Source organism: Propithecus coquereli, unplaced genomic scaffold, assembly GCF_000956105.1.
Source record: "Propithecus coquereli isolate 6110/MARCELLA unplaced genomic scaffold, Pcoq_1.0 Scaffold12, whole genome shotgun sequence".
Classification (NCBI taxonomy): domain Eukaryota; kingdom Metazoa; phylum Chordata; class Mammalia; order Primates; family Indriidae; genus Propithecus; species Propithecus coquereli.
Window position 1 is genome coordinate 16,124,087 of NW_012136080.1, and position 25,389 is coordinate 16,149,475.

Genomic DNA, 25,389 nt, shown 5'->3' on the forward strand with positions numbered 1-25,389 from the left:
TCATATGGCCAAGCTCCAAGTTGGGGTGGGAGGGCACGTCCAAAGGGAATAGATGAAGAAAGGCATGAATAAATGGGGGCCATTAGTGCACTTGATCTACCACAACAGGCATTGTTATTGGCCCCATTTGTAAAGGAGGAGATGGGGGCTAGTGATGTTGTGCCACTTGATCACTGGCCTAACCCTGGTATATCTCTCTGCTGTTTGCTTTCCTGGTGATCTATTTAATCCTTGGAGATGCCTTCTAATAAGCTGTATTTCCCCCTCTTTCTCATTGTTTGGTCTGAATTTGGAATTCATTTGAAATTTGAAATTTCATGCAAAAACTTCAGGACCAACAATTTGGTCTTAACAAAACCTAGTATAATGACATCAAGGACAGTGCAAGTGGGTAGACAGTAAGGTAGTTCTACTTAGAGAAAATGAAGGAGGCATGATGTAATTGGATGGGGCATAAATGGAAGAAAATGACACAAATTTACATTTGTCTTCTGTTTGCTGGTTTCCCTGATTTTGCCTGGATCAGCTTCCACCTCTCCATGCCATCCATCCTTCAGATAGCACATCTGAGAAAGGCAAGGTCTTGGTGTTGGCCTGGGGTGCTTACCAGCTCTTTGACCTTGCACAAGGAAATTTTCTAACTTCCCTGAGGCTCCATTGCCTCATGTATGGAATGAGAATAATAGCACAGATGTTGATTTGTGGGTTAAAGAAGATCTGCAGATCTGCCTGGTTTGAGCCCTGTGTAGCCACCATGATTCACTGCTGTTCCCAAGCACCTCTTGGTGCCTGAAGTGCCAAAGAGTTGGGTTTCACACCCGCAGTAGCTCTGGGTGAGCTGCCAGGGCAGCACAGGGAGACTGAGCAGCATGAGAGCTGTTAATGAATTTTATGGCTTTGTTGAGTACCTCAAACTACAGTTATTAATTACAGGATGCTGTTTAGACACTGTTGCAATATATACATTTTGTTAATTGATTTGTAAAGGCTCATATCTAGCAACATAAAGAATGTGCGGGACCATAACATTTACAAGTGATTGTAACTGCCTTTACCGCCCTCTCTGGCTTCCCAGACAGGGAACAAAGACTCTGAGGACAGGACCCACAACCTTCCTTGGTCTTTGGACCTCCAATACCTAATCCAGTGCTCCCTGGCAGGGTGCTACAACCTGCCTAGGTGCTCAGCGAACGTCTTGAATCAATTAATAAACAAATAATTATGTTTGTTTCTGGATTTCCCTATTCTACCTTATTTCCAAACTATTCCTTGTGAGCCCTGAATTGTGTGTGACATTGGCATTGCATATATGTAAATATGGTCAAGGATTTTTTTTCCTGAGGCATTAATTAATATTTAATATTTTCTGAGTACCTTCGTGATCCTCGGGGATGGTTGTGGATGTCAAGATGGACACCGCCCCTGCACTCTGGGAACTGACAATAATACTCCCTAGCAGGAGATTTTACGAGGCAGTGACCTGCTCTTAGAGATGCAGAGTGACAACATAAAGGTGGTAACTTCTTGTATGGCACCATACTGCAGGGAATTTTAAGTGTGACCCCTACTGCAGCCTCAGCAGGTCCAGCACTCCAAGTTTGCTTTTTCTGATCCATCTGTTCCATAAGCCTCTGAGGGCCTTGGTTGCCCCTGCTTTTCTGAGATGGCGTGGAGCCCGGCCATTGCCATCCAGATCCAAGGCTATCTGCCCTATTGACGACTCCTGGTAGCACTTGCGCTTTGGCGCTCCTGTGTGCGCCTGGCGCCCTCCCCAGACCAGGCAGCATAGAGCGCCCAGAGACTCAACCAAGGGCAGGACCCGCTGCGACGCCCGCCCGACCCCTCTACCCAGATGTCAGTTCAAAGGACATGGCAAGGCAGGGTCCCCTGCGCCCCCGCAGACAACCTTTAGGCCCCAGGTGAGCCTGCCGTTCCTTGCGGCGGCTTTTTGGAGAGCTGGGGTCGGGGGCGCCAGATTGGAGTCTTCCCCGGAGTTGCCCACCAGGGTCCTCTAGGAGCCGGGTCCTGACGGGGGCAGGAGGACCCGTAGAGCGCCTGGGAGCGTGGGGACGACAGAAGAAAGTTGGGGGCAGGGGCTGTGGGGCGGGGAGCGCAGAACCCGGCGCCGGTGTCCGCGTTCATGAATATGCACGAGCCACCTCCCTCCCTCCGTGACGTCACGGGCCGTCCCGGGGTGAGCGCCGGAGCCGCTCCGGGTCCGCGCCAGTGAGCGCGGCTGCTGCCGGCGAGCGAGCTGCGCCGCGGCGGGAACCGAAGGCCGAGCGCGTCGGCGGCGGCGACAGCGGCGCCAGAAGCGCACCCAGCGGGCACAGCGAGGCGGCCCGTGGCGCGGCGGGCACCAGTAGGCGAGAGCCGGTGCGGTCAGTAGGCGGCGGCTGCAGCTCGTTGGCGGCGGCTGCGAGGATGCTGCCTGCGAGGCTGTGCTGGGTGCCGCTCCTGCTGGCGCTGGGCGTGGGGAGCGGCAGCGGCGGTGACGGGGACAGCCGGCGGCGCCGCCTCCTCGCGGCTAAAGGTGGGTGCTGGGGAAGTTCGCTCCACTGCCAGGAGGAAGGCAGGGCAGAATTGAGGGTGAAAGCGGCAGGGACCCCGGCTCACGCTGGATTTGCCTACCTTCCCCTGCCGCCCCCTCTCCAGCCTCTGTGCGCCCGGGATCCCCGAAGTGGGCGCCCTGTGCAGCGGACCACAGAGGTTCCAACCGCGGACGCCGGCCCAACTCCTGGGCGGGGTCCGGGGGCAGAGGAGAAGGCGAGGTCTGGGGAGTGCGGACAACTTTGGGGTCTGTCTGTGCCGGGGTGGGAGCAAAGTGGGTGAGTGGCAAGCTCCGGCCCAGGGACGGCTCGAGCAGGGCGCTGGCGCTGCCACAGGGAGAAGCAGGTGTCTGCTTCTTCCCGGGGGAAGGCACGGCGGTGACGCCTTCTGAGGAGGGAGCCGAGCTGTGACTTGTCTCCCAGCTCCCAGCTCGGGGATTGAGTGGAAACTTGCAGGCTCCAGGGAGAGCCCCCGTGGCACTCCTCAGGCTCCCCCAGGGCTGCTCGGGCTCCCCTGGGAACGCGCGCCCTCGCGGTGGGCTGTGAAGTCCGGAAGAAGTGAGCGATGCAACGCTCCCCACTGCCTCTCCTACTCTGCTCTGGCCCCTGAGGACAGAGGCGGAGAACCTGGCGCCACTCCCCGGTCCACCCGGTTCCTTTGAAGATCTTGACCTCCCCAGCCCTCCCGCCCGGAAGGAAGCTAGATCCCAGTGAACGCCTGGCTGTCAGGCAAGCATGGAAGCTGGAGAGCCCCGGACTTTGACAGCTGCCTGGGATCGCCAGGAGGAGCGCTGGGGTGAGGGCGGGCGGTGGGGGCAGCTGATCTGAAACAAACAGGTCTTGTGCTTACAAGGGGTGAGGACGCAGTGGAACTGCAGAGCTGCTGGGAGAGGGCGGTGGGGGCTTAGGGAGGCTGTGGCAGATCCTGGCTGGAGCACCCGGCTTGGTGATAACTTGTTGATTCTCTGCGCTGTTGACAAGGAGGGCTTGCATTTGGTTTGAGGGCTGTAGCCAAATCTGCCAGGTGACAATGAGCCTGTATGTGGTCCCGACCATCAGAGCGCGGAGAGGTTTGTGCCTGTCAGAAAAGAGGCTCCCTATAACAGACAACCTGCTTTGGAGGCTGGCTTTGAACTACAGTTTACCACTAGCTCAGGGAAGGGAATGCCTGTCAGGTTGAATTACTCCAGAAGGGTGGAGAGAGAGCAAGAGACAGGCAGTGCGCCTTGTCAGGGCCTTGGGAACTGCTTTTCCAGTAACTTAGGAGTGATCCATTTGAGAAGAATAGGGGAGCTTCAGTTTGTCTGTAATCTTTAATTTTTTTGGCGACATAGTTTTGAAAAGATTGTGTAAGCGCACATCCTATTTCTTTTCAGCATGTTTTTTCTTGGTGTATCCTTGACAGGCAGTTTCTTTTTTAGAAAGAAAAAGAAAAACTCATTACAGAAATGTCTCAAACAGTGTGGTAAAGCGTTGCTATTAGGAAGAGATCAATCTGAGATACTGTTGTTTTGGTGAAAACAAGAATAAAAAACAATGAACTTCTAAACTTTTTGTCCTCCTTCTCCAGTGTAGACACTTTGTTAAATAGGAAAATTATATTTTTAAAAAATTTTCCATCACTTTGTAGCAAAGCAGATGGTATATTTATGAGCAGATGTCTACAAACAGGGAGGGAGCACACAGCAAGTGAAGAACAGGGAAGAAATCACTGGGAGGAGGACCTGGTGTACATAATGCATTGCTGAGTTCTTTGGTCAGAATGGAAAGCTTTGCAGAGGTAAGAGAGAAAGAGAAGGAGAGAGAGTTCAAAAAGAAAAAAGAAATCCAGGCTTTCAGTGATTTGAATTATGTAAATAATTATATGCATTTTAACCAACACCCCACTTAGAATATATCCATTTTGTGGTTAAAACTAGACGTTTGTCTTTCCATTGTAAAAAGTTTATTGGTCCTGCAAAGTGAGAGTTAACTGTCTAAATTCCCATTTTCTTGTCTTTCCCCTTCCAACCACTGGGGGGCTGCAAAGAGCGCTGTTTGCTGCATTTTTTTTTTTTTTTAAAAAGACCAAATGTGTAATACTTGATCACTACAGAGACATTTATTATGACACTTCAGTTAGTATTTACAGGACTGACTTTCCTTATTACAATGCACTTGCATTTTACGTTTCCAAATCGTATACTCTCTGAAGAATGTTTGGAATAATAAAGCTGTATGCTTCATGTATAATGCACCCTGCCTCTGACTTGGCCATTTTTAAAGTTCATGTAATTATTATTCTTATCACTAAAAAAGAGAAAACTCAGGAAGGCAGGTGAAGAAGATTGAACAAAAAATATCTTTCTTCTTCCATACAATTTTGTACTCATGTGTAGAAGAAAATTGGGAGTGCAGTGTCAAGCTTCCTGGCAGAGTTGAACGCACCCTCTGAACAACTGTCTGGAAGCATGCACTCCCGGCTCGTGTGAGAAGTCATGTCTGTGGTGCACAGCTTGTTGTGCCTTTGTGTTCATTGCTTCTTGCTTTAGGGAATCAAGCATCTAATCCCTGACAACCATTAGGGTTTTCACAGAATCACTGTACTTTCAGTGCAAACATATTTCCAATTTCGGAAATAATACAGTGGTCAGGCAGTTACAACCCCTTCCCTTCACCCTTTCATATCTTGGCTATTCAGAAAAGATAAGCACTTCTTAGATTTCCTGAAAAGACTAAATCATATATGCACATGTACAATGAGCAAAACTGGGAAGGTATTGTGGACCCCAAAAGTCTCTGGGGACATAGAAAGACATGTCTTATCCAAGGGAAAGAGGAAAATGCAATCTAGACAAACATCTTAAGGTTTGTGCTAAATCTGGCAAAATGTCAGTAGCCTTAAGATCTCAAGGACCTGGTTCACAGTCCCTTTTCAGTTCCCAACATGTAGGCATAGAGGTCATTCAGGACAATACTTGAGTATAAGTTATGGACCATCCATTATTGTAGTGCTCACCTGTGTGCCCAGAGCCTGGCCCAGTGCTCTGGAGGTTTCTGAGCAGGTAGCAGAAGACCATCCCCAGCCCCTCCCACCCCTACCATTCTTTAAGGAGCTTCTGTTTTAGTTAGTAAGACAAGATTTTTATGTGGAAATTTTAAGAGAATGACAGAAGACAGAATTTGTCCAAAATATAGCACCAACTGCGTGATGGAGACGCAGGCAAGGGAGACCAGGGCAGGGAGACAAGGCTTACAGAAGCAGCATTCGGTAATAGGGAGGGGAGAGGACAAAGCAGAATCACAACTACAGTAGTAGTGTAACTGTAGTCATGGCAGCGTATGGAGCCCTTCCTTAATATGTCCCAGGCACTGTGCTAATCCCTTTCATGGGCTATTTCTAACTCTTACAATACATGCAGAGCCAGTGTTAGCCCATTTCACAGATGAAGAAACTGAGTCCAAGAGAGGGTAAACAATTTGCCAAGACCTCTAGCTAGAGGATGTGGTGCTGGGGCGAGAATAAGAAAGATCACTATGTTCACTGCCCCCTGACTCCTGCTCAGATATTCTGCCTTTTGGTTTGGAAGCAGATCTAGGGACCAAGGGGAAGCTGAGCTGTTTGTATCTCTGAGTTACTCAGGAGCACTTGTGGTCCTGCCCACAGCAGTATGAAAGTCCAGGGCTGTCTAAAAGGGGCCTGAAGGGGAGGTGAGGAAAGTGGGCCTTGTTTTCATCTGTGGAAACCAGTGTTCTTGCTTGGAGCAGCAGTTCTCTCTCCCACAGATTCAAAAACCATCCTTGAATATTCCAGAGTGCACACTGCAGAACTTCCTGCAGGGGCAAAGGCGGTGTGGAATTTTTATGGTGAATTGTCCTAAATCATATTTGGGCAAGTGGAACCTATCTCCTAAGGGAGTGACAGAGTTATTTTTCTAACTGAGATAGAAGTGTCAAAAAGCCCACTGCAATGCATCAGAGTGTTCTCTGCCCTGCATCACCTGTGGTTCCTGTACTGGAATGTGCCCTTTCCCTGCCCTGGACCTTCTGGGCTTCAGGCTAGAAGGTCACCTTCCTCAGCCGAATTCCCATTGCTACTCAAGACATGGCGAGGCGAGGACTTGGCCTTCCCTAGGAACCTTCCTAGACTGGTCACTCCCAGAAGACTGTGCCGCTCCCTCCTGCACACCTGTGTTTCCTTGTCTGACTCCAGCACTGGCCTTTTGAGCCATCCTGACTCTCCTTGTACCTCCAGGGCCTGGCCTTGAGATATGAGATGAGCCGTCAATAGTGAAATGAGTAGCTTAGGGAACATACCTGTTTGTAATCCAGAGCACTATCATTTCTTGACATACACATTTTAGATGTTTTCTCCTCTTCTGTATAAAGTAAAATTTGGGCTTAGTAGCTACAGCAACCTGGGTTCCAATGCCAGGCTTACCACTTCCTGGCTAGATGATCTTGGACAAACTAGTTAACCCTTTGAGCCTGTTTCCTCATCTATAAAGTGGGGATACAGAAATCTATCTTGTAAGTTGGTTGTCAGGATAGTCCTTAGAAAAATTTAGCCAAGTTTGTGGCATGTAATAGGCACTAAATATATGATGACTTTAATTATTGATCACCTAAACACCCGGTTCTAATGTCTGAGATTTGATGAAATTCCCCCTTTCTGACCTCTTGGCAATTTAATAACTGTTCATATCTTTTCTCAACTCAAACAGTGATCTTTGTTTCTCTGTCCCTCTCTTAGTGTGTGAATGTGCATGCGTACGTAAATATCATATGTAAATATAAATTTGCATGCATGTACGTACATTTGGCTTGAATTGTTTGTGAAAACATCTGCTTCTTTCACTGGTCTGTGGATGCCTTTGAAGCCAGGGCTCTGTCTCATTCATCTCAAAAGCCCTGGCACTCAATGCAGGGCCAGCTCAGAGTAAAGGTCAGCAGTGTTTACTATATAAATAAATAAGCAAGCATGTCTCCATGTGCCGGTGCCAGAGGTGTGGGAGGCTCTGGTCTCTGGAGGAAGAGCTTCTGTGGTGTGATCTGGCTGTGAGGAAAGGTCCCCTGCCCAGTTAGCACTTTCCTCCAAGCCCTTCTGTTCCAGAAAACAGAGAACGTACCTTTTTGCTTAAGTCATTGACAACCTTTGCGATGATGTGTGTTCATATAGCATGGGGTAACTGAAACTGTGATATGCAACAGCTTGAAACAGATTAGTATTTCATTATTTGTTATCTAGCCCATTTAATTGGACCCTGTGGAAATGATCCCACAGAAAAGAAAACTTTTGAGGATGGACCATGGGGAGGACAGAGCTGGGGGAAGAGCACTGAGCTGAGGATCCTGGCACCGAATAGGACAGAGGCACTGAATAGCACTGTGAGCTTTGGGAAAGAAATGGGCAGGAGGCAGGAGGCACCGGTCAGAGGAGAATGCTTGGGACGGGAGTTAGGGCTGTCCAAACGTGTAGGGGGCCCTGTTCCTTAGCCTTTTTAGCCAATAGCTGTTTCTCAGCTTCCTGTATTCTCTGTGAGGGGAACAAAAAGATAATAATGAAAGCAAGTTCCAGTCATCAGAGAGAACATGCTCTGTCTAGGGCAAACATCACACATGACACGAACTATTGCAGAACTTGGCAGCTTATGGGAAAATGGTAGACTTTTGCATCACAGACCCCAAAAAGGCTTGTAGGAAAAGAAGAAATTGGCAAGGATAGAGGTCAGGAAAGATTTATGGAGAAAATGAAAGGGGTCTTGACGGCTGAGTAGGCGTTGGGTACGTGGATGGGGGAGGGGCAGGACAGGGAAACGCAAGGTGGTGAGAGTGATTGGCACATAGGCAGGAGCAAAGAGGGAGCTCCGGCAGGGTCGGATATACTTCTGCACACAGATTCCTAATAAAACAACAAATGTTTACTGAATGCACGCTGTGTGCCAGGCATGATCTTGCAGCTCTTCATAAGCAATTGCTTTGATTCTCATACCAACCCTATGGAGGAGGCAAAACTATTCTGTCATTTTTACAGAGGAGAAAACCAAGTCCCTAAAAGATGAAGTAACTTGCCCAAAGTCTCACAGCTCAGAGGTGGTATTTAATAGAACTGAAGTTGGTAGACTACCACACAGAGTAGTGTGGTAGACATGGATTCCTGACATCACACGGGCTTTACCTACCAGAGTGATGTGATGTCTGCTTGAGGAAGGCCCTGAGTGAGGTCAAAGAGGCTCTATTGCCCCAGAAGGCATCATCTTGCTATCCAAGGATATTTGTTTGGGTTTTACTTCAAAATTGCTAGAAGAGTTGGTTTCTTTGGAAGCCTCACTCTCTTACTCAGTTCTTAAACCAGAATGAGCATGCCCTGTCTCTTGTCCAGGCAGCTTGGAGCCTTCCTCCCCCTCCCCCCAGCCCCCAGTCATGCTTGGCTCAAGCAGAGGAGGCAGCTGTGTGCACCGTGTGGTCTCAGATGAGTTGGGTTGCGGGAGGGGAGGTTTCCTGCACCAGAAAGACCGCTCTAGCTGGCTGGCCCCTGTGCCCATTATGGTCGTTCATTTGGGTTAAACATTACCCTCTCCTGACTCCTTTTTAAATGATCAGGGTTCATAAAGGACATCATGAACACTTTCAAGTATATTAGGTGGCTGGACACCAAAAGGATGAGAAGAGGTTACTGAAAAGTGTGTGTGGCAAGGGTGGGAGGAGATGGTATAAGAGGAGCAGGTACCTGACTGCTCATCAAAGTTGCCTTTTCTTCTAATGTCACAGCAGGACGTTATGTACAGCAATTGTATATTTTATAAATACTCACTTTATAGGTTGGTAAATGGACATTACGGCATATAGCAGCAGAGCAGGAGCCAGACCAGGGCTCAGACCGCACGCAATTGGTTGTTATCCAGCACCAGGGAGCCAGCAAGGTGAGCCAGGTGACATCTTGGACCATGGCCACCTGAAGCCCACATCTCTCACTGCGTAGCAGTTTTTTAACGGAACAGGCAACTTGTCTCCAATACCTTCTCAGGAACTTGCTTGTCCCCAGCCCAAGACCCTTTGCTCACACCAGTCTTCCTCGGTGGCATCTCTATCCTGACCAACAATTTTTCTCTTAGCTCATTTTGAGCCCCTCCCCAACCCCATCCAAGGCTCACTCAATGTCTGTTTCTTTTAAGATGCCCCAGGGTGCCACCAGCCCATGCGTCCCAACTCAAGCGCTCATCTTCCCTCCAAGAATCTGCTGCTTCCTCTGCGTTCTGTTTGGTGAAAGGAACATCATTGTGCACTCACCCAAGCCAGAGCCCCTGGGGTCCTCCAGCATGCTTAGCTCTCCACAAACATCACATTCCACCCTTTGTCATGTCTGGTCGATTCTGCCCATAACCATCTCGAACCTCTCCTCCATTCCCATGGCCACTGTCTTGTTCAGCATCTTGTGCAAATGAAAGCACTAGATTCTAATTGCAACTCTTTCTCTACCCTACCCATCATATTGCTGTTGGAATGGTAGCGTGAACGTCAGTCCCACCAGGCCTATGAGAAATTCCAGCCCCGTCGTCATGAATTCTGTCCTTCACCATCCATACTGGGGTCTGTAAGGGTCCCAGGGCTTTGAGAATAGCTTAACATTCTTGGAATTGCCTCAGTTTCCATCTCTCACAGGTTATTACCACTTGCCTGTGATACCCATTGTCCAAACAGCACAGCCCCGTGAGGTCCTGGGCTCTCTACTTCCACAGGCACCAGACTCTGTCACGAGCACCTAGAGTCCAGTTCTCATGCCACATTCCATTGCCACTGCCCTGAGGGTGCTGCCACCATCTGGGGGTTGCGGGGAACAGGAGGTAACCAGCCCTTTTCAATTTTAGGATGGGTGCACCAAAACTCTCCCATCCTTACTGTAACCTCAGTAAGGAGCTCAGACATTCGCAGAGCAAAGGCCAGAACAGGAGATGTCTGAAACAGATTCTGCCTTTACCCTGGCAACCCACGCCTCCTCAGAAGGTTCTTAGCACAGGCAGCCACCCCTTGCTGACAGACCTCTCCGGGGAATCTATCCCAAGATGGATTCCAAACTCTCCAGCCTGGCATAAAAGTCTGTTGATGATTTTGCTTCTTATCTGGCCTCCTCTTTTCTCAATGAGCTTTCTAGACATTTCCAAATAGTAAATACTTCCACCTTTCAAGAACTTACTATGTGCCAAGCACTGTTCTAAGTGCTTTATAGATATTAACTCATACGGCCCCAATGAGGTGTCTGCTCTTATTACCCCATTTTATAGGTGAGGAAACTGAGGCAAGGAATTTTAAGCTACTTACCCAGTTCATCCAACTGGTACAATGATTTGAAGCCACAAGGTCTGGTTTCAGAGTCCACTCTCTTATCCACTGTGCCAGTGATTCTCAACCCTGGATGCACAGCGGAGCCACCTGAGAGAGTTTTAAAATAACACTGATGCCTGGAACCCACCCCCAGGGATTACGTCGTAATTGCTCTGGGGCAGGAGCTGGGGAACTGTGCAAAGCTCTCCAGCGTTTCTGATGCCTAGCAAGGCTGAGAAGCACTCGGATGAGCTAAATCGTACTGCGTCTCCCAACTGGGCGCCACTCCCAGGTGGGGCCGTGTGCCTCTGTGTTTCTCCCACCCCTCATTTGTTGCCCCCATCAAAGCGCCTGCTGCCTTCCTGTCTCATCAGTCTGACTACGAGCCCTTCAACAGGGAGGCATCCTGCTCACCCCTGTGTGGCTGGTGCCCAGCACGGTCCGAGGCCCAGAGTGAATGCTGAGTATTGAGGGAGTGACTGTGGGCAAGGGCGATGCCACCCACACGGCTGTGAACCCCACGCGGCCGTGCACAAGCACACCTCTCCCGGCCACTACCGCTTCTTGCCTTAGGTCGGGGAGTAGCTCCCCATCAGTCTTTCCCTCCAGTCATCTGACTCCCCACCCAAACCAACTGGCAGCATTCAGTCTGTAAAGGTTTAAAATACTCAGTTCTGCAGATGAGTCAGGAGAACATTAACCATGCCAAAATGTGTTAAGCAGTTGGGCCCAGCAGATGTCATTGGAATTCTCACGCAGAAAAGCTGTAAACGCTGTGCTCATTGCTTCTGAGAGTGCTTGATTGGCTAAAATTTGACTTATTCCTATGGAATCACTGCATTAAATTGTCTTGTGAAGATTGCTGATTTTTTTTTTTAAAACATCATTTTTGTGACTTCTGCCACTTTGCATTTTCATGATGTCTGTTGCATATGTAGTTAAATAAATCAGCAGTTTTCAATCAAGTCTGAGTAGAAAATCACTGTGGAGTATCAAGGAAAGGCCATGGTCTCCCACTCCTGTGGCCTGGATCCACCGATGAGCTAGGAGGATTGGGGCAAATCGCTCAACCCCCTGGGTGTCTGCTTGGCACGTGCAGAAAGGACACAACAGCACCTTCCTCCTCTGCCTTAGAAAGTTCTGAGTATCCAAACGGAAGTGGCTGTGAATGCCCTTTGAAGGGACAAAGTGCCTAAGAAAATAAGGTGATCATATTTAAGAACTTTGTTTTGAGACTATGGGACTCAAGGCCCCAAAACAAACCCTACATCTTTCTCTCTTTATACTGTTTTACAAATCTAATAAATTATTTTTTCAGGAGAAGTTTGAATTTAGCATGAGTCGCTTCCCAGTTCTTTGATGTACAGCCTGCATATGTCACACAGCTGGTGGTCACCATGGTTACGCAACAAATGCAGCAGTTGCAGATCCATAAATTTTCACGAAGAACCAGTCAAAACTGTTAATGTTATGTCAAGTGGATGTGTCGTTTTCCAATTTGCATGGATAACTGCATTGCAGCAAATTAATTAAAACAGATAAATGTTAATCTAATGCGTGTCTCCTTGTAATTAATGAAATATAACCATTATAGGGGCATTTGATTTATTATTTTAATTTGTAAAATGCTGAATTCTCCTATAAAGTTAGATATAGTAATAGGAGAAGCTGAGCCATATATAGCATTAAGAAAAATAATCACATTTCTATAAATTAATCACTCTCTAAAAGGATATAGTTCATTAACACCATGAACTGAAAGTGTTAGATGTAAATTAGATTAACCTTTTTAGTGACACTTCCATTTATATTGCGCGTTCTTTTCAAACTCAAAGCACTTTACATATATTAATTCAATTAACCCTCCCCAGACCCTTGTTAAGTAAGTACATATATCAAAGTTGGAAGGGAGGAGAAAAGAAACCCTTCAAAAATGTTGAAGTCCCAGTCTTAGGATGTATTGTTGATGATTTCCTCTGTAGCGGTGCAGTTTGTCCAGACTTATGTGGCTTGAGAACATGAGTAGGTGTCCACGATTTCTCTATTATGCTGCCAGGAAACACTTAGCCTATCACTCCATGCCCGAACCCAGAGACGCTTCTACCTGATGCTTAGGCCAAATACTGTAATGAAATTTCTCTTTTATTTAACAAAATGCTCCCCAGCAACTCTGGGTTTGGTGGGGGACAGTGCATCTCCAAGTGGGTATAGGGGACTAGACCTTTGTGTCCCCCTGGGGCATCCAGAGGGTCAGTGGGCCGGCTGCTGCCTCACTTCTACCCATCTTCCTTGACCTCTGGAGACTGAGGTCGGACTGGAGCTCTTGAACGAGACCTTGGGATGCTCATGGGAGAAGAAACAAGGCATGACAGGGAGGTGGAGATGGGGCTTAACTTTCCTCTGCTGGGGCCTCTCCCAGGCCTGCTTTGGCAAGAGACAGAGGCCACTTTGCCTTCATCTGAGCTGCAGAGTGAGGACTAGTGAGAGGAAGACTTCACTGTCTATTCAGTCTAAAACCTGTTTCTCAAGGGAAGTCTCCTGAGCGAGGATCTGTGTCTTCTGCTGTAGCTTGTCACTAGGAACGCTCATCTTTTATGAAGCCATGCCTATTTGAGCACCTACTGTGGTCATTGCCCAGGCCTCCTGGAGATAGATACGCACCTGGGGAGAGGAGGGTGATGCACACCGTCTTGCAGTATAAGAGCTAGGAGACCTGGGGGGAGGCTGCGAGTGTTTCCTTAGCTTGACTGGATGTGTGTTTAGTGGCTTGAGGTTCTGAACGTTCAGTTTTCAACTCTTTCTGCTCCTTCAAGTTTTCAAACCCACAAGCACTCCCCTAGGGAGTGCTAGGGGCAGATTCACACTACATTCCACACACCAGACCCCTTTGAAATGGAGTGCTTCTCAGATAACAGCCTGCCCTGTAGCTGATGGGTCCAAACCTGTGAAGGGTAATGGTTAACCCAAAGGAATAAATCACTAATGTTTAGACATGAAATCTAGCATAGGAGAAACATTTTACAGTGTGGAAGATTCTTCTCCCTGCCTCTGGAGTTAGAAAATCACTCACTCTGGTCCTCCCAGCCAACATGCACAGACAGTTTAAGCCCACAGCCCTAGAATCTCTCCCACCTGCCCTCTGCCAACACTTCCTGATGCACATCTCTGCTGAAAATTGCCCCGTCTTCTCTCCTCTAAGCGCTGCCTTGGAGGGATTAAGAATCAGGATTTAGAGCCACGAGTTAAAAGACAAGTTATCGTGTAGGCAATTCACAGAGAGGCTAGAGAATGAGGCGAAGTATGCAGTTTGAGTTCATGATATTTTTAAGAGTTTTTTCTTTTTTGTGCTTGTGTTTCTGCTTGTGGCAGGGTGGATGGTCATTTGGAGCAGGAAAGAAGGCTAAAATCACTTATGATCAGAATAAAAAGAATTTCACAACTAAGATCTAGATTTCACCTTCCTAGTTTTCTTTTTGTTGTATTTTTTCCCAAAGGAAAACCAATTATTTCAGCTTTATTGCACCATCATCAGAAATGTCAAGATGGCTGTGTCTTGCTTGATTATTAATTTTCAAATTATATTTAAGACTTTTTAGTGATTTACTTATTTTTAAATTAGAAGTCATGAATAAAGCATTTCTATTGCACGTGCTTCTTTTTTCCTTTTTGAACAACCCCTGGCTTCCCTCCACCCTGGTCTTCCAGAAGTTAAATTCCTGTCCTCCTGGGGAGAGAAACTCAAGCCAGGGACCAGACAACAACCTTTGCTTGAAGTTGTATTAATAGTTTTTCCTGGAGTTTTCCTTTCCACCACTTTGCCCCAAAGCCCACTGCAGAGGGGAGGTCTGCCAGAATTATCAAGTCAACCCCAGCACCCCTCTTGTACCCCCGTTCCCCCGCCCTGCTGCCCCTGCCCTCAGAATCTCTCTTCTTGTCCTTGGGGGCACCAAGACTGCTTTTGAAGGTAGGGTGGTTGCTCCCTGGAAGCTACTCCTAAAATATTACCCACAATGATGAGAATCCTCATCATTCTAGCTTTACAATTTGTGTTTTCTCAATCCAATGGAAAATGTGAGCATCTTTAGAAAACATTGCTATCTTTATTGATTGGAACCACCCATCTTAATAAAATCAGAGGGCTTGCTATGAACCACCCCTTCAAAACAGGTCATCTGGTTTACACTTCCAACCAAATAGCCTCCTGTATCAGAAATTTGGAGCTGCCAGTGCCTCAGCCCCAACTCTACAAGACACTGGTGCCCATTAGCTCTACTTACATTGTCTTATCAGGGGGAAGGATCTCTGACCTCCATGCACACTGTGGTAATGGGGCATGATGCATGATTTCATCTAGCAATGTTTGCATTTAGAAGGAGAGGGCACCACTCAACCCACAGGGTTAAATATTCTCATGTGGTGGCATTTTAGGCAGCATGGCAAACTTTCTGGGGAGTGTGGATGACGTGTGAGGAAGATGGGTCTCTGTCGTGGTGCTCAAACCATATTTGAGTGATATTAGCTTCTGTGCTCAAATTGTGTGGACCCTCAGGGATGAGTCTATGACATACCTTCTGTTATCTAAAAGCTGGCAGTGGCCTGCCACAGAGCCTTAGGAAACTGGGCTCCTGCCCATGCTGAATGCCAGCTCTGGTGGATCTTGAGTATCTTGGGACACCCGTGCTTAGTCTGAGCAGCCTCTGTGGCAATAGGAGGAGATGTGCACTTGGCTATTTTCTCTCCTCTGGACCAAGGTGGCCTTGATTTCTGGGGTCTTTGAGCCCTACTAACTCCCAGCTCACCTACCTGAGCACGTACAGAGGCACCCCAAGAGAAAAGGGAAGACATAACCATCCAGTATGATGCAAGCACCTCAAGTGTGCAAGGCTGGCAGTGCTCAGATCCAACCACAGAAGCATCACCTGGATACAGGGAGTGCAGCCTGGGCTCTTCCCTCAGTTAACCATGATGACACCTCTGGTTCTCGTTTTCGATTATGTCTGCTTCAGGCAGGGCAGGGCTTCTCCTGAGTGGCTCTCGCCCTGCCTTGGCAGTCTGTAGAACCCTGATCCTTCCCTTCTGTTGTTCTGTGTGTGCTCTTCAGTGTCCTGGGAAGGGTCTGCCTCTTGTCCTTGCTTGTAGTGCGGACTGTATCTCTGACACTTTCCCTTCTACCTCTGCCAGCTCAGGACCCGGGGGCTGGTGTAGGGGTGGGGGCAGCAAGGGCTCTCTCTGTGTATGGGGCCTCACTGCTCAGGGAGTGATCAGTGATTTGGATTCTCCTTGCTTCTGCCTACAGTTCTACACCCCCAGCATGGGGACTGATCCCCCTGCAATCCAGCTCCACACAGCTCTTGTTGGGTCTTCCAGATCATACACCAGTCAGTCTCCCATGCTCAGAGTTCCTCCCTATTTCCTCATCATCTTCACCATAAAGCCCACATTCCTTGGCTGGTCTCAGAAGGCCCTGTGCTAGTGCCTACCTGTTCCTGAGCTAGAAGGTAAGCTCCGTGTAAGCACAGCCCAGCACCTAGCCCAGCACCCAGGGCAGCGCCCGAGCCAGGGCATGAGTGAATCCTCTCCATACTTTCTCCTCCCATTTCAGCCCTGCCTGTGGGATGACCCAGTTTCCTTCCTGGCAGCCTGCAGGCTCCTCTCATGCTGTCTTCTTCTGGGAATCCATCCTTGGGAACCACTCCTGGCCAATAGAGGTTTCCTCCCTGCCCCCAATTATGTGTCCCCCTTACAGACCTCCATGGTGGCACTGACTGATGGCATCACCATTGCCCATGTGCCTGCCTCTCACTAGACTGAGTGCCTCATTCCCATGTCCCCAGACACAGTCTAGCACAGAGCAGGTGGGTGGGTGAGAGATGGTAATCCCTGAAGCTCAGCTCTTTGCCTCATGGGGGATGCAGGGCTGGGAGGGAATTTTCCTTGACTAACCTTTCTCGTTCAACCCCTGGGATCCCCAGCATCCATCCCCTCAGTGCATGCCCACCACAGTAGGGCTGGCGGAGCAGGAGCATTAGGAGAGGTCAACACCAGGCAGGCATGACTGGCTGTCACTCACATGAGCTGGTTTTTTCAGGGACAGGGAGACGGAGCCCAGCTGGGGTTGGAGGTGCTATTGGGTCTAAGACAAGGCTGGGGAGTGGGAAGCTGGATAGCCCAGGGCTGTGAACCTCTGTAGCTGATGATTTTGGAGGCAATTTCCAGAGTGTATATCGTTCTCAGATAATTAATGTAAATTACCTTTGCCATCAGTGAAGTAGCACATTCATGAGCTCCCCCTTTACTCTGTAGCATTGAATACCACACGCTTTGGGAGAATGTCTTCTGTCATGCACTGATGAGAATTTAGTTGTTAGCATCAACTCTGTGGATCTGACACTCTCCCCTGTCACTCCTTGGATCCTCCTTGCTTCCATCAGCATAATGGTAAACGCCAGAGTGTCCATGTCCTCAGTGGATAAAGCATGCTCCATTTTCCAAACAGGTTGTTAAAAACGATTTGCAATTTATGATATCAGATGCATGTGTATGCAGAGGCAAGGATGAGGTGTTTAATTGGAAAAGCTTTGTCATCAGTTAAAGTGGGACGTTGCATGTGATGAGGGCTGTGGAGTTCTTAGCCCACAGCCATGGTTGCAGGGGGTCAGGAAGATGGGCCCATTGGTGGCTGTGCTGAAATTTCCAGGTTGTGGATGTCGCCCACAAAAATGAGCAAATAGGACTCTCTTTGAAGTCAGAGCATTTACCTCTGGCTCTAAGGATATACCGGCTCAGTTCTGAGCATTAAAGCTTTGACACTATGCATAGGGAAATACCATCTTCCTCAACCAAACCAAAATCTGGAACTTCTGAGGCACCTGTTGGGAGGGGGCATGGTCCCCAGGGGGTAGGGTAAGAAGTAGGTTGCTAATAGCTCTGATTTTGTCTCTGAAATTCCCTTTCTTCTGCGGGTAGGGGTTTTTCTCTAAATAATGCTGCCATTCCCCACAGGGCCTGGGGTGAGGCCTAGACAGGATAGAACTACCTTTCTTTCTGGAACTCTGGTTCTAGTGGGAGTAACATTTCCTGTTAGATGTCAAGGCTGGAACTTGGATTAAACAGGGGTTTACGAAAGTCTCGGAGTGGATTCCAGGGAAACAGAAAGAATCACTGGTTTTCAACGCTAATAGAACCAATTGCCCTTTTTTTACAACACATAATTTGTAATGCCTTAATTTTTATCCTTAAATAAAATTTACTGATACTATTACCTGCTTACCTACATAATTTAACAAGTCAACATAATGTCTTAACTGAAATATAAAGGAATTAAAAGGAAAATAATATATAATAAAATAACAGATATTTAAACAAATGCTTAGACCTAACTACACTAGAGGAAGTAGTGAATTAGATGCTTGCTGTGAATTCAACAGCAACACAATGTTGTATTCCTGGAAAGCTCAGGGTTTATTAAGGTTATGCACAAAATGCTCAGCTGACCCACTTCAATGCCACGGGCATAAGAAAGAGAACTGTGAGCTCTAGATGATATGTGGGGGGACGTTCAGGCAGAGAGGTGCCTGAGTCCCTCACCTACACACAGACACACACACTCACTCATGAATTCTGGTTCTAAGATGTACCAAAGATGGAACCATGTATGCCTGCAGGCTAAAATTGCTTTAAAGGGTAGAATAACTTCTGGAACTATAGTCTTTCTGGAGACCTTGTGGAAGAAAAGGGAAAAATGCCACCAGCTGGTCAACTGAAAGAGGCCATCAGATTTCACACAATCTTTGGGAGAATGAGGCCTTCTCAGTGGGGTGTGTTGGAAGAGAACATGGAGCCCATAAACCATGTGTTAGAACATCAATTAGACCAAGCAAAGACACAACTGCTACTCTGCCCAGTTAAGTGTGGAGACATCTCTTGGTCTTCCCCATTTCCTGCTTATCTACCTGACATGCAGGAGTGCAAAGAAAACATTTGATGTTCATAGTCCATGGATTAGACCTCAACAAACTGGCTCCAGTATTTATTATGGTCAATATTGATATTTCAGATATAAAATACTGTTCTCTTGGATAGAAAATTCTTTTTTAGTATTCCCATTGATAATTTAGAAAGCTGAGGGTTTTTATCTTATTTTGTTTTAATCCCTAGGCATCTGTTTATTTATTCCCCGTTCCCTCACATAAGCATGAAGTGTTCCTAAGAGAGAGGCTGGATGGCCAAAGAGGGTTTCAGTAACTTTGAGATGAAAATGCATTTTAATATTTTGATTTAATAGGGAATGGTATATCCCCTTAATAAGCAGTTCAGTGACATTCGGTAGTTCTGTAATATTTGACTTGGAGTTGAGTTTATAAAAATTTCAGCCCAATAGTAACTTCATGGCACTAAGGGATATATGTATTTCTGAAATGAGAAGACCTGGTTGACATTCTGATTCTAAAATCAACATCATCTCTTATGCGTCACCATATTTTCAATTATAATGGATGATGGGCCGTGAATTTAAAAGTGGCTTCCCTGCAAGCTCCCGCATGGACTCAGCTTGTGTGCAATAAAGAGAAGAGCTTGGGTGGGAGAGGGGAGTTCTCACGCTCACTCTACTGACTTGACTTACTAAAATGCTTCCTTCCCTGAAACTGCTTTGGTCACCCCCTCGCCCCGCCACATTGGTTCCTTGGAGATATTTTAGAAAGTAGAATTTTTTTAAACTTTGTGGGGGAATTTGCATCCTAATTCACCTGAAATGGTTGAGGTTTGGAAAGATAAAATCATGGCAGTGAAAGCCTGAGATGGTATGAAATACGTCTGACGGCCAGACAAAAGCATATGTAACAAAACTTTGAGGGAGTAAAACAGATGCCTAGGGCACAGTGTTTTAGCATCTCTTTGGCATTTGGGGATCAATTCAGGCCTTGGCTTTCTGTTTGTTTCCCGTTTCACCAACATCCTACCCTCCAAGTAGAAAATGCTCTAAGTGGATTATATCAAGTTCCCAATAGGGCACTCTCAGGCAGAGATGGAGGCCAGGGTCACACTCAGGCAGCCCTAGGATGCAATGGTTTTGTGGGTACTGGGCGTTTGTTTGTTTTTACCAGGAGGCTCAGAAGTGGACCTCCCTCTACCAGAGGGTGGTCACAAAACCAGATCTGAAATGGCCCCTATTCTACCCATAGGCACCTCAGGATGGGGAAGGGCCAGCCCTGTCCCTTCCCCCCAACTGGGCTGAGCTGGAGGAGCAGAATGGCTGTGAAGTTAGGTGGGACCTGCTACCAGTGGCTTACAATTTGAGGCTGTCTCCCCAAAGGGAATGTGAACTTAGGGTTGGGCCTCTTAGCTGGTCTTAACCCCCTGTCGGGGGTGCATTTTCATCAGGGTCAGTAAGATGCAAGTTGGATAGGATCTAGATAGTAGCCATGAGGGAGTGTGTGTGTGTGTGTGTGTGTGTGTGTGTGTGTGTGTGTTTGGGGGGGTACATGTGGGCAGAGAGGGTGGTTGTAACAGATGCTGTGGGTGCCCTGTCCATATTCCCTTGTACCATTTTCATGTAGGCCCAAATTCCAGAGGCAGCAGCTCTTTGCCGATGGGCTGTCTTTGGCCACTAGACCCCTCTCTACTTGTATGTGTGGCAGATATTTGCCCTAGGAAATTAACACCTCCAGGAACTGTCCTCACCAATGACTGAAAGTTGGCAGATCAGCATCTGGCTCCCTCTTCCCTCAGGTGGGAGGACAGCTGAGGTATTTGACCCAGTCCCCCAGCAATCTCCAGAGGGTGACACTCCAGTTGCCCACGCTGGTACCTTGCTTCCGCCCCTCACTGCATTCCCTTCCGGTCACTTCCCCACTCCCCTGCTGGTCTGTCCTGAGACCACCTCCCAAATACCTGCACTCAAATCCTTGTCTCAGGCTTGCTTCTGAGGGAGCCCAGACTAAGAGAGGGAGTGGACAAGAGAAGGTGTTTCACAGAGAGTGCTTCCTGTGCCTCTTCTGCATCCACCTATGCGGTAAATCCATTTCTCCATCTGCAGGCTGGGATATTCCTTGGACATTCGGTCAGACCTGCTTGGCAGCTGTGAGGTTCTGTGTAACATTTGGAGGACTCTGTCTACCCCTGGCTTGTGTCTCCCTTTGTTCAACTGGCAACACTTGTGTGCAGCACTTATACTTGCCTTCACATCCATCTGGGGTCAGAAGACTTTGCTGGAACAAGCTGTGCTATGTTCTGCTGCTGGGGCAGACACGGGCCTAGCCGTGGTAGTGATTTTTACTTTGGGCCCAGCATGCTCTGGAAGGGCTCTTGGAAGGCAGGGTTGCCCCAGCAACTTTCCCAAGGTCTGGGCTAAGGCAGACACCCACCCTCTGGAGGTGAAATGAGTTGAATTAAGCTGAGTGCCTGCAGCCGCATAATCCAAGTGTCTGGGGGAACATCTGGCACCTCTGATCACAGCCAGATTTCTCGAGTGTCTATTTTCAGCATTTTCCCAGAGCACCTATAAGTGAATTTGCAAAGCAGTTACCTCTCTGTCTTCAGCACTTCCTTTGCTGGTGTGGAACAGCCAGCCGGCAGAATTAAAAACCCTTCCCCTATGCCCAACCCAGCTCGTCTGTAGGTCTGAATTACTGTGGTCATTTAGGTATTTCAGGTAAGGCAATGAAAAATCTGATTGATACTAATTCTGCCCTTTCTCTGAGACACTTAATGCACTGAGCCATTGTCAGCTGAGCAGTCCGATGTGAATTCGTTCATCAGCTTAGCTTAGTCACGTGGCTTAGCTCAAGTGGATGGGACTTAGTATTTTTTACTTTTTTGGCAGACAAATAACTTTATTTCAGAGGTGAGTGTTGTCAGCATATAGAATATATATGGACAATTACAGGTACTGAATACAACATCTGATTTATTCTCAAAGTTCCTTTAATCCTGGGTGCCCAATGCATTTTGTGTGAGTGGTGTGTAGATCCTGATTTGGTCTATGAATCCTGATTATGCTACTTAGAAGCTACAGGATCTTGGACAGATTATATAACTCCTCTGAGAGCCATATTTCTCATCTCTACAATGGGTATATTAAATTCTAGCTCAAGAGGCTGTTGTAAAGATAAAGGAAGCCTAAGGATATTAAAACTTGGCACACAAGAGGCTCGTGTTTTAGTTATTTATTGCTGCCTAACAGACCACCCCACAACTTAGTGATGTAAAACAGCAACTATTTTATTATGCATATAGATTCTGTGACTCGTGAATTTAGGCATGGGTTAGGGGCCATAGTTTATCTCTGTCTTGTGATGTCTGTGGCTTTGAATGACTGGAGATTGGGATGACCTGGAGGTTTCTTCAGATGATTGGGATGACAAGTACTGGGCTCAGCTGGGGCTACTAACCAGGTCCTGCGTGCAACCTCCACATGTGGTTTGGCTTCCTGACTGCATGAAAACCTCAGGATGGTTATACTTCTTACCTGGTGGATCAGGGCTTCAGGGTACAAAGTGGAAGCTGCAGCCAGATCCCCCTCCTAAGTCACCTAGCTTTCTCATCTACTAGAGTGGTTTCTGTGCCCCAAGAGAGAAAAGATGGGTAGGGGAAACAGGCCCGGAGCAGACCCTGTGAGATGGGCAGCATGCACAGTGGGAACTCTGGAGGAAAGACAGGTTCCTGTAGGAGATTAGACTCAAAGGCTTGAGGGAAGTGGGGTGATGGGGGTGGTAAGACCCTAAGGATAGTTACGCAATTTCATTAAGTTGCATTCAGCCTTCCTACAGCTAACCATTAATGAGCACTTACCATGCACCAGCCTGTTTTAGAGACTTAGCATGCATCGGCTCATGCCATCCTCACAAGGACTCTGTAAGGTGGGTCTTATGACTTCCTCATTTTGTAGTTGGGGAAACTGAGTCCCAGAGAGCTTTAGTAAGTTGGTTAAGAAATGGTATCAGGACTTGAACTCAGACTTCAGAGCCTGTGCTCTTCATGTTGCTGTGGTATGCAGCCTCCCACTTGGTAACATATTCTCATATTTTGTCTCTATTTGTTGTGCATTAATCATTTTCCCAAACTGCTTCTGTATGCATTGAAGGCGGGAGTGTGTCTTCCCTTCTTATATTCCCCTGCTGTACAGATGTGAGTCCCTCAGAAAATAGGACTGGGGCTTGACAGAGAGGCCACCGTCCCTTTCAGGGGCCCAGCATGGCGATTGTCTTGCTCACCACACCAGCTGGGCCTGGGTCTATGGAGAACAGAGAAGGCATTGTTGCTCATGTCCTATTCTCCAAAGGAAATTTTGTTCTAGTTTATTGTGGAAATATTGCCTTTGAAATTGAAACACGGAGGTCTACTAAAGGGATGTCTCATTTGGAACAGACTCTCTTTTTTCCTGTTTATAGGTGAAAAGCAATAACCATGAAGCAAACAGAAAGAAAACCCTCCAAAGAATATTGTGAATGGTTCTGACAGGTTAAAGCTGCTGGATAAATGCAGGATTTACATGACAAAAACTTTGAGCATGATGCTGACTGCCATTCACCAGTAATAGGATTCCCTGAAAAGCTAAAAATCTTAATTACAAAAATGCATAATTTATTTTTGCTGGAAAGTGTCCTTTTGCCTTATGAGCTACTCGGGCTAGAATATCACTCTCCCCAGACTTAACTTCATTAAGACTCAACTTTATCAAGGCTGTGTCTGCTTCATCCTTAATTCCGTCCCACCCCCAGCCCCCACTCCCCACCCTTCTTAGGCTTAGCAGGCTGCTTGGAGCATAGAAGGCTTCAGTGAATAGTGTTGATTTGAAAGACTGTTCTTTGCCCTCAGGTGGTCTAAATTTTGTTGTAGAAACCAACAAGCTGACAAATTAAAATGTTAAATGATGATGCTGTATGGGAGGGCAGCATGGGCATGGAAGGAGACTGGAGAGTCAGGGTTGGCAGAGGTGATGGGAGCAGGTGATGCCTTCTCTGAGCAAGAAGCCTTTCATGCCTGCCCAGAGGTGAGCTCCCAGCCTCATCCCTGCCATACCTGACACTTAGAGCTTGGGAAGGAACCAGGTGTTTCACCTCTCCAGGCAGCACTACTTCCTCTCCCAGCAGGACCTGGGATGTCCTCATCTCCTCCCTACCCACATCCTCCATCCCAGATCCCAGCTGGTGGAGAGAGATGAAGTCTCCTCTCAACACTCACCTTCTCCACAACTTTTTAAAATGAAGCTTTATCTTTCTGTTTCCACAACTGTGCCCCAACTCTAACTTGTGCACTGAGTGGTTGAGTGGACAAAGGAATGAATGGAATGAATGAATCGATTCAATGAGATGGCCTTAAAGCATGTGGGACTCTAAGGGGATGTGAGGTTAGAGAGAGTTCTGGACAGGGGAAATGATGTCAGCTAAGGACCCAAAGTCAGCAGAGGGCAGGTGCCATGTTGGGCACAAGCTAAGACTAGCCTGCTTGCCATTGGAAGGCCTGGGGAAAAAAGGACTCCTTTCTATTGATGGGCCCCATGACCTTGAGACGGAGGGGCTGGGCTAGTGTGGGAAACTTTCTCAGGCACTCACTGTCTCAGAAGCACCAGGGGATGCCATGTGTCAAACTCATCAAAGGTGAGCACTTGCTCTTGTTTTTCTGATTCTGTTTTCCTGCTGAGTTACTGCCTGTGTGAAAGCAGCTGCAAGGGCCCCTTGTTTGATATTGATCCACCCTGCAGATGAAGCCAGGGATGCACAGACACAGGGCTTAGCCAAGGTGCCTGGCTGCTTGCTCTTCTTCACAAGGAGAGCCTGGGGGCCAACTCTCACTCAGGAGGGTGGCCAGAGCAAGTCCCTGCTCCTGCTTGATGTACAGTCTGGATGCATTGTTGCCCTGGACAGGGGTATGGCCACCAAGACACTTGCCCCATGGTGATGTCTCCTAGGAGCCTAGGGTGTAAGACTGTCATTGAAGACCAAGAATATTTCTGGCCATGCTTGGGAGTGCTTGTCAGCCATGTCACCAGTACCTGTGCCTGACCTCCAGCCATTGTCCAGGAGATGAGGGATGGGTATGTGTGCTCTTTTTTTCCTAGCTTTATCTTTCTGCTGTCCATATTTCTCTTTCTTCTGCCTGAGTGATAACTTTTCTTCTGTGAAACAATGTACATTTCTTTTCAAAAAACTGAAATCCATTATAGAATGTGGTGGGACATCAATGCATAAAATAATAAATTTGACTCCTGTCCAGGGTGACATGATGAGCTTGAAGAGATGGCTGGCCATGATGTACCAGGAGTGTGGGGGAATGGGTGCTGAGGAGGGGAGATCAACTAGGAATCTGCAGAGAAGCACATCTGGCAGCCCTGCGCTCCTTCCGAGGGGTCAGCGTGTGCTTCAGTAGACTCAGGGTTAGACAACAGTCTCAGGCAAAGGAAACCCCATATGTCTGGGAAAATAAATATGCTGTGATGCATCTTTTGTGATCCAATCCTGTCTCCACTGGTCTACCATATCTCATCAATTCTAGGAGTTTTTCTTCCTTCAAATGTTAACATCTCTGAAATCAGGATGGG

At 47.6% G+C, this 25,389-nt stretch overlaps 1 protein-coding gene across 1 annotated transcript in view; it reads left to right on the forward strand.

The window, feature by feature from the left end:
* Window positions 1–2,231: 2,231 nt before the first annotated feature.
* The window catches only part of CLSTN2 (calsyntenin 2), a 593,278-nt gene continuing 570,120 nt past the window's right edge, over window positions 2,232–25,389 (forward strand). The window contains exon 1 of the mRNA XM_012664412.1: window positions 2,232–2,533. Coding sequence (XP_012519866.1) covers window positions 2,425–2,533 — 109 coding nt within the window. The 5' untranslated portion in view covers window positions 2,232–2,424. The remainder of the gene's footprint in view (window positions 2,534–25,389) is intronic.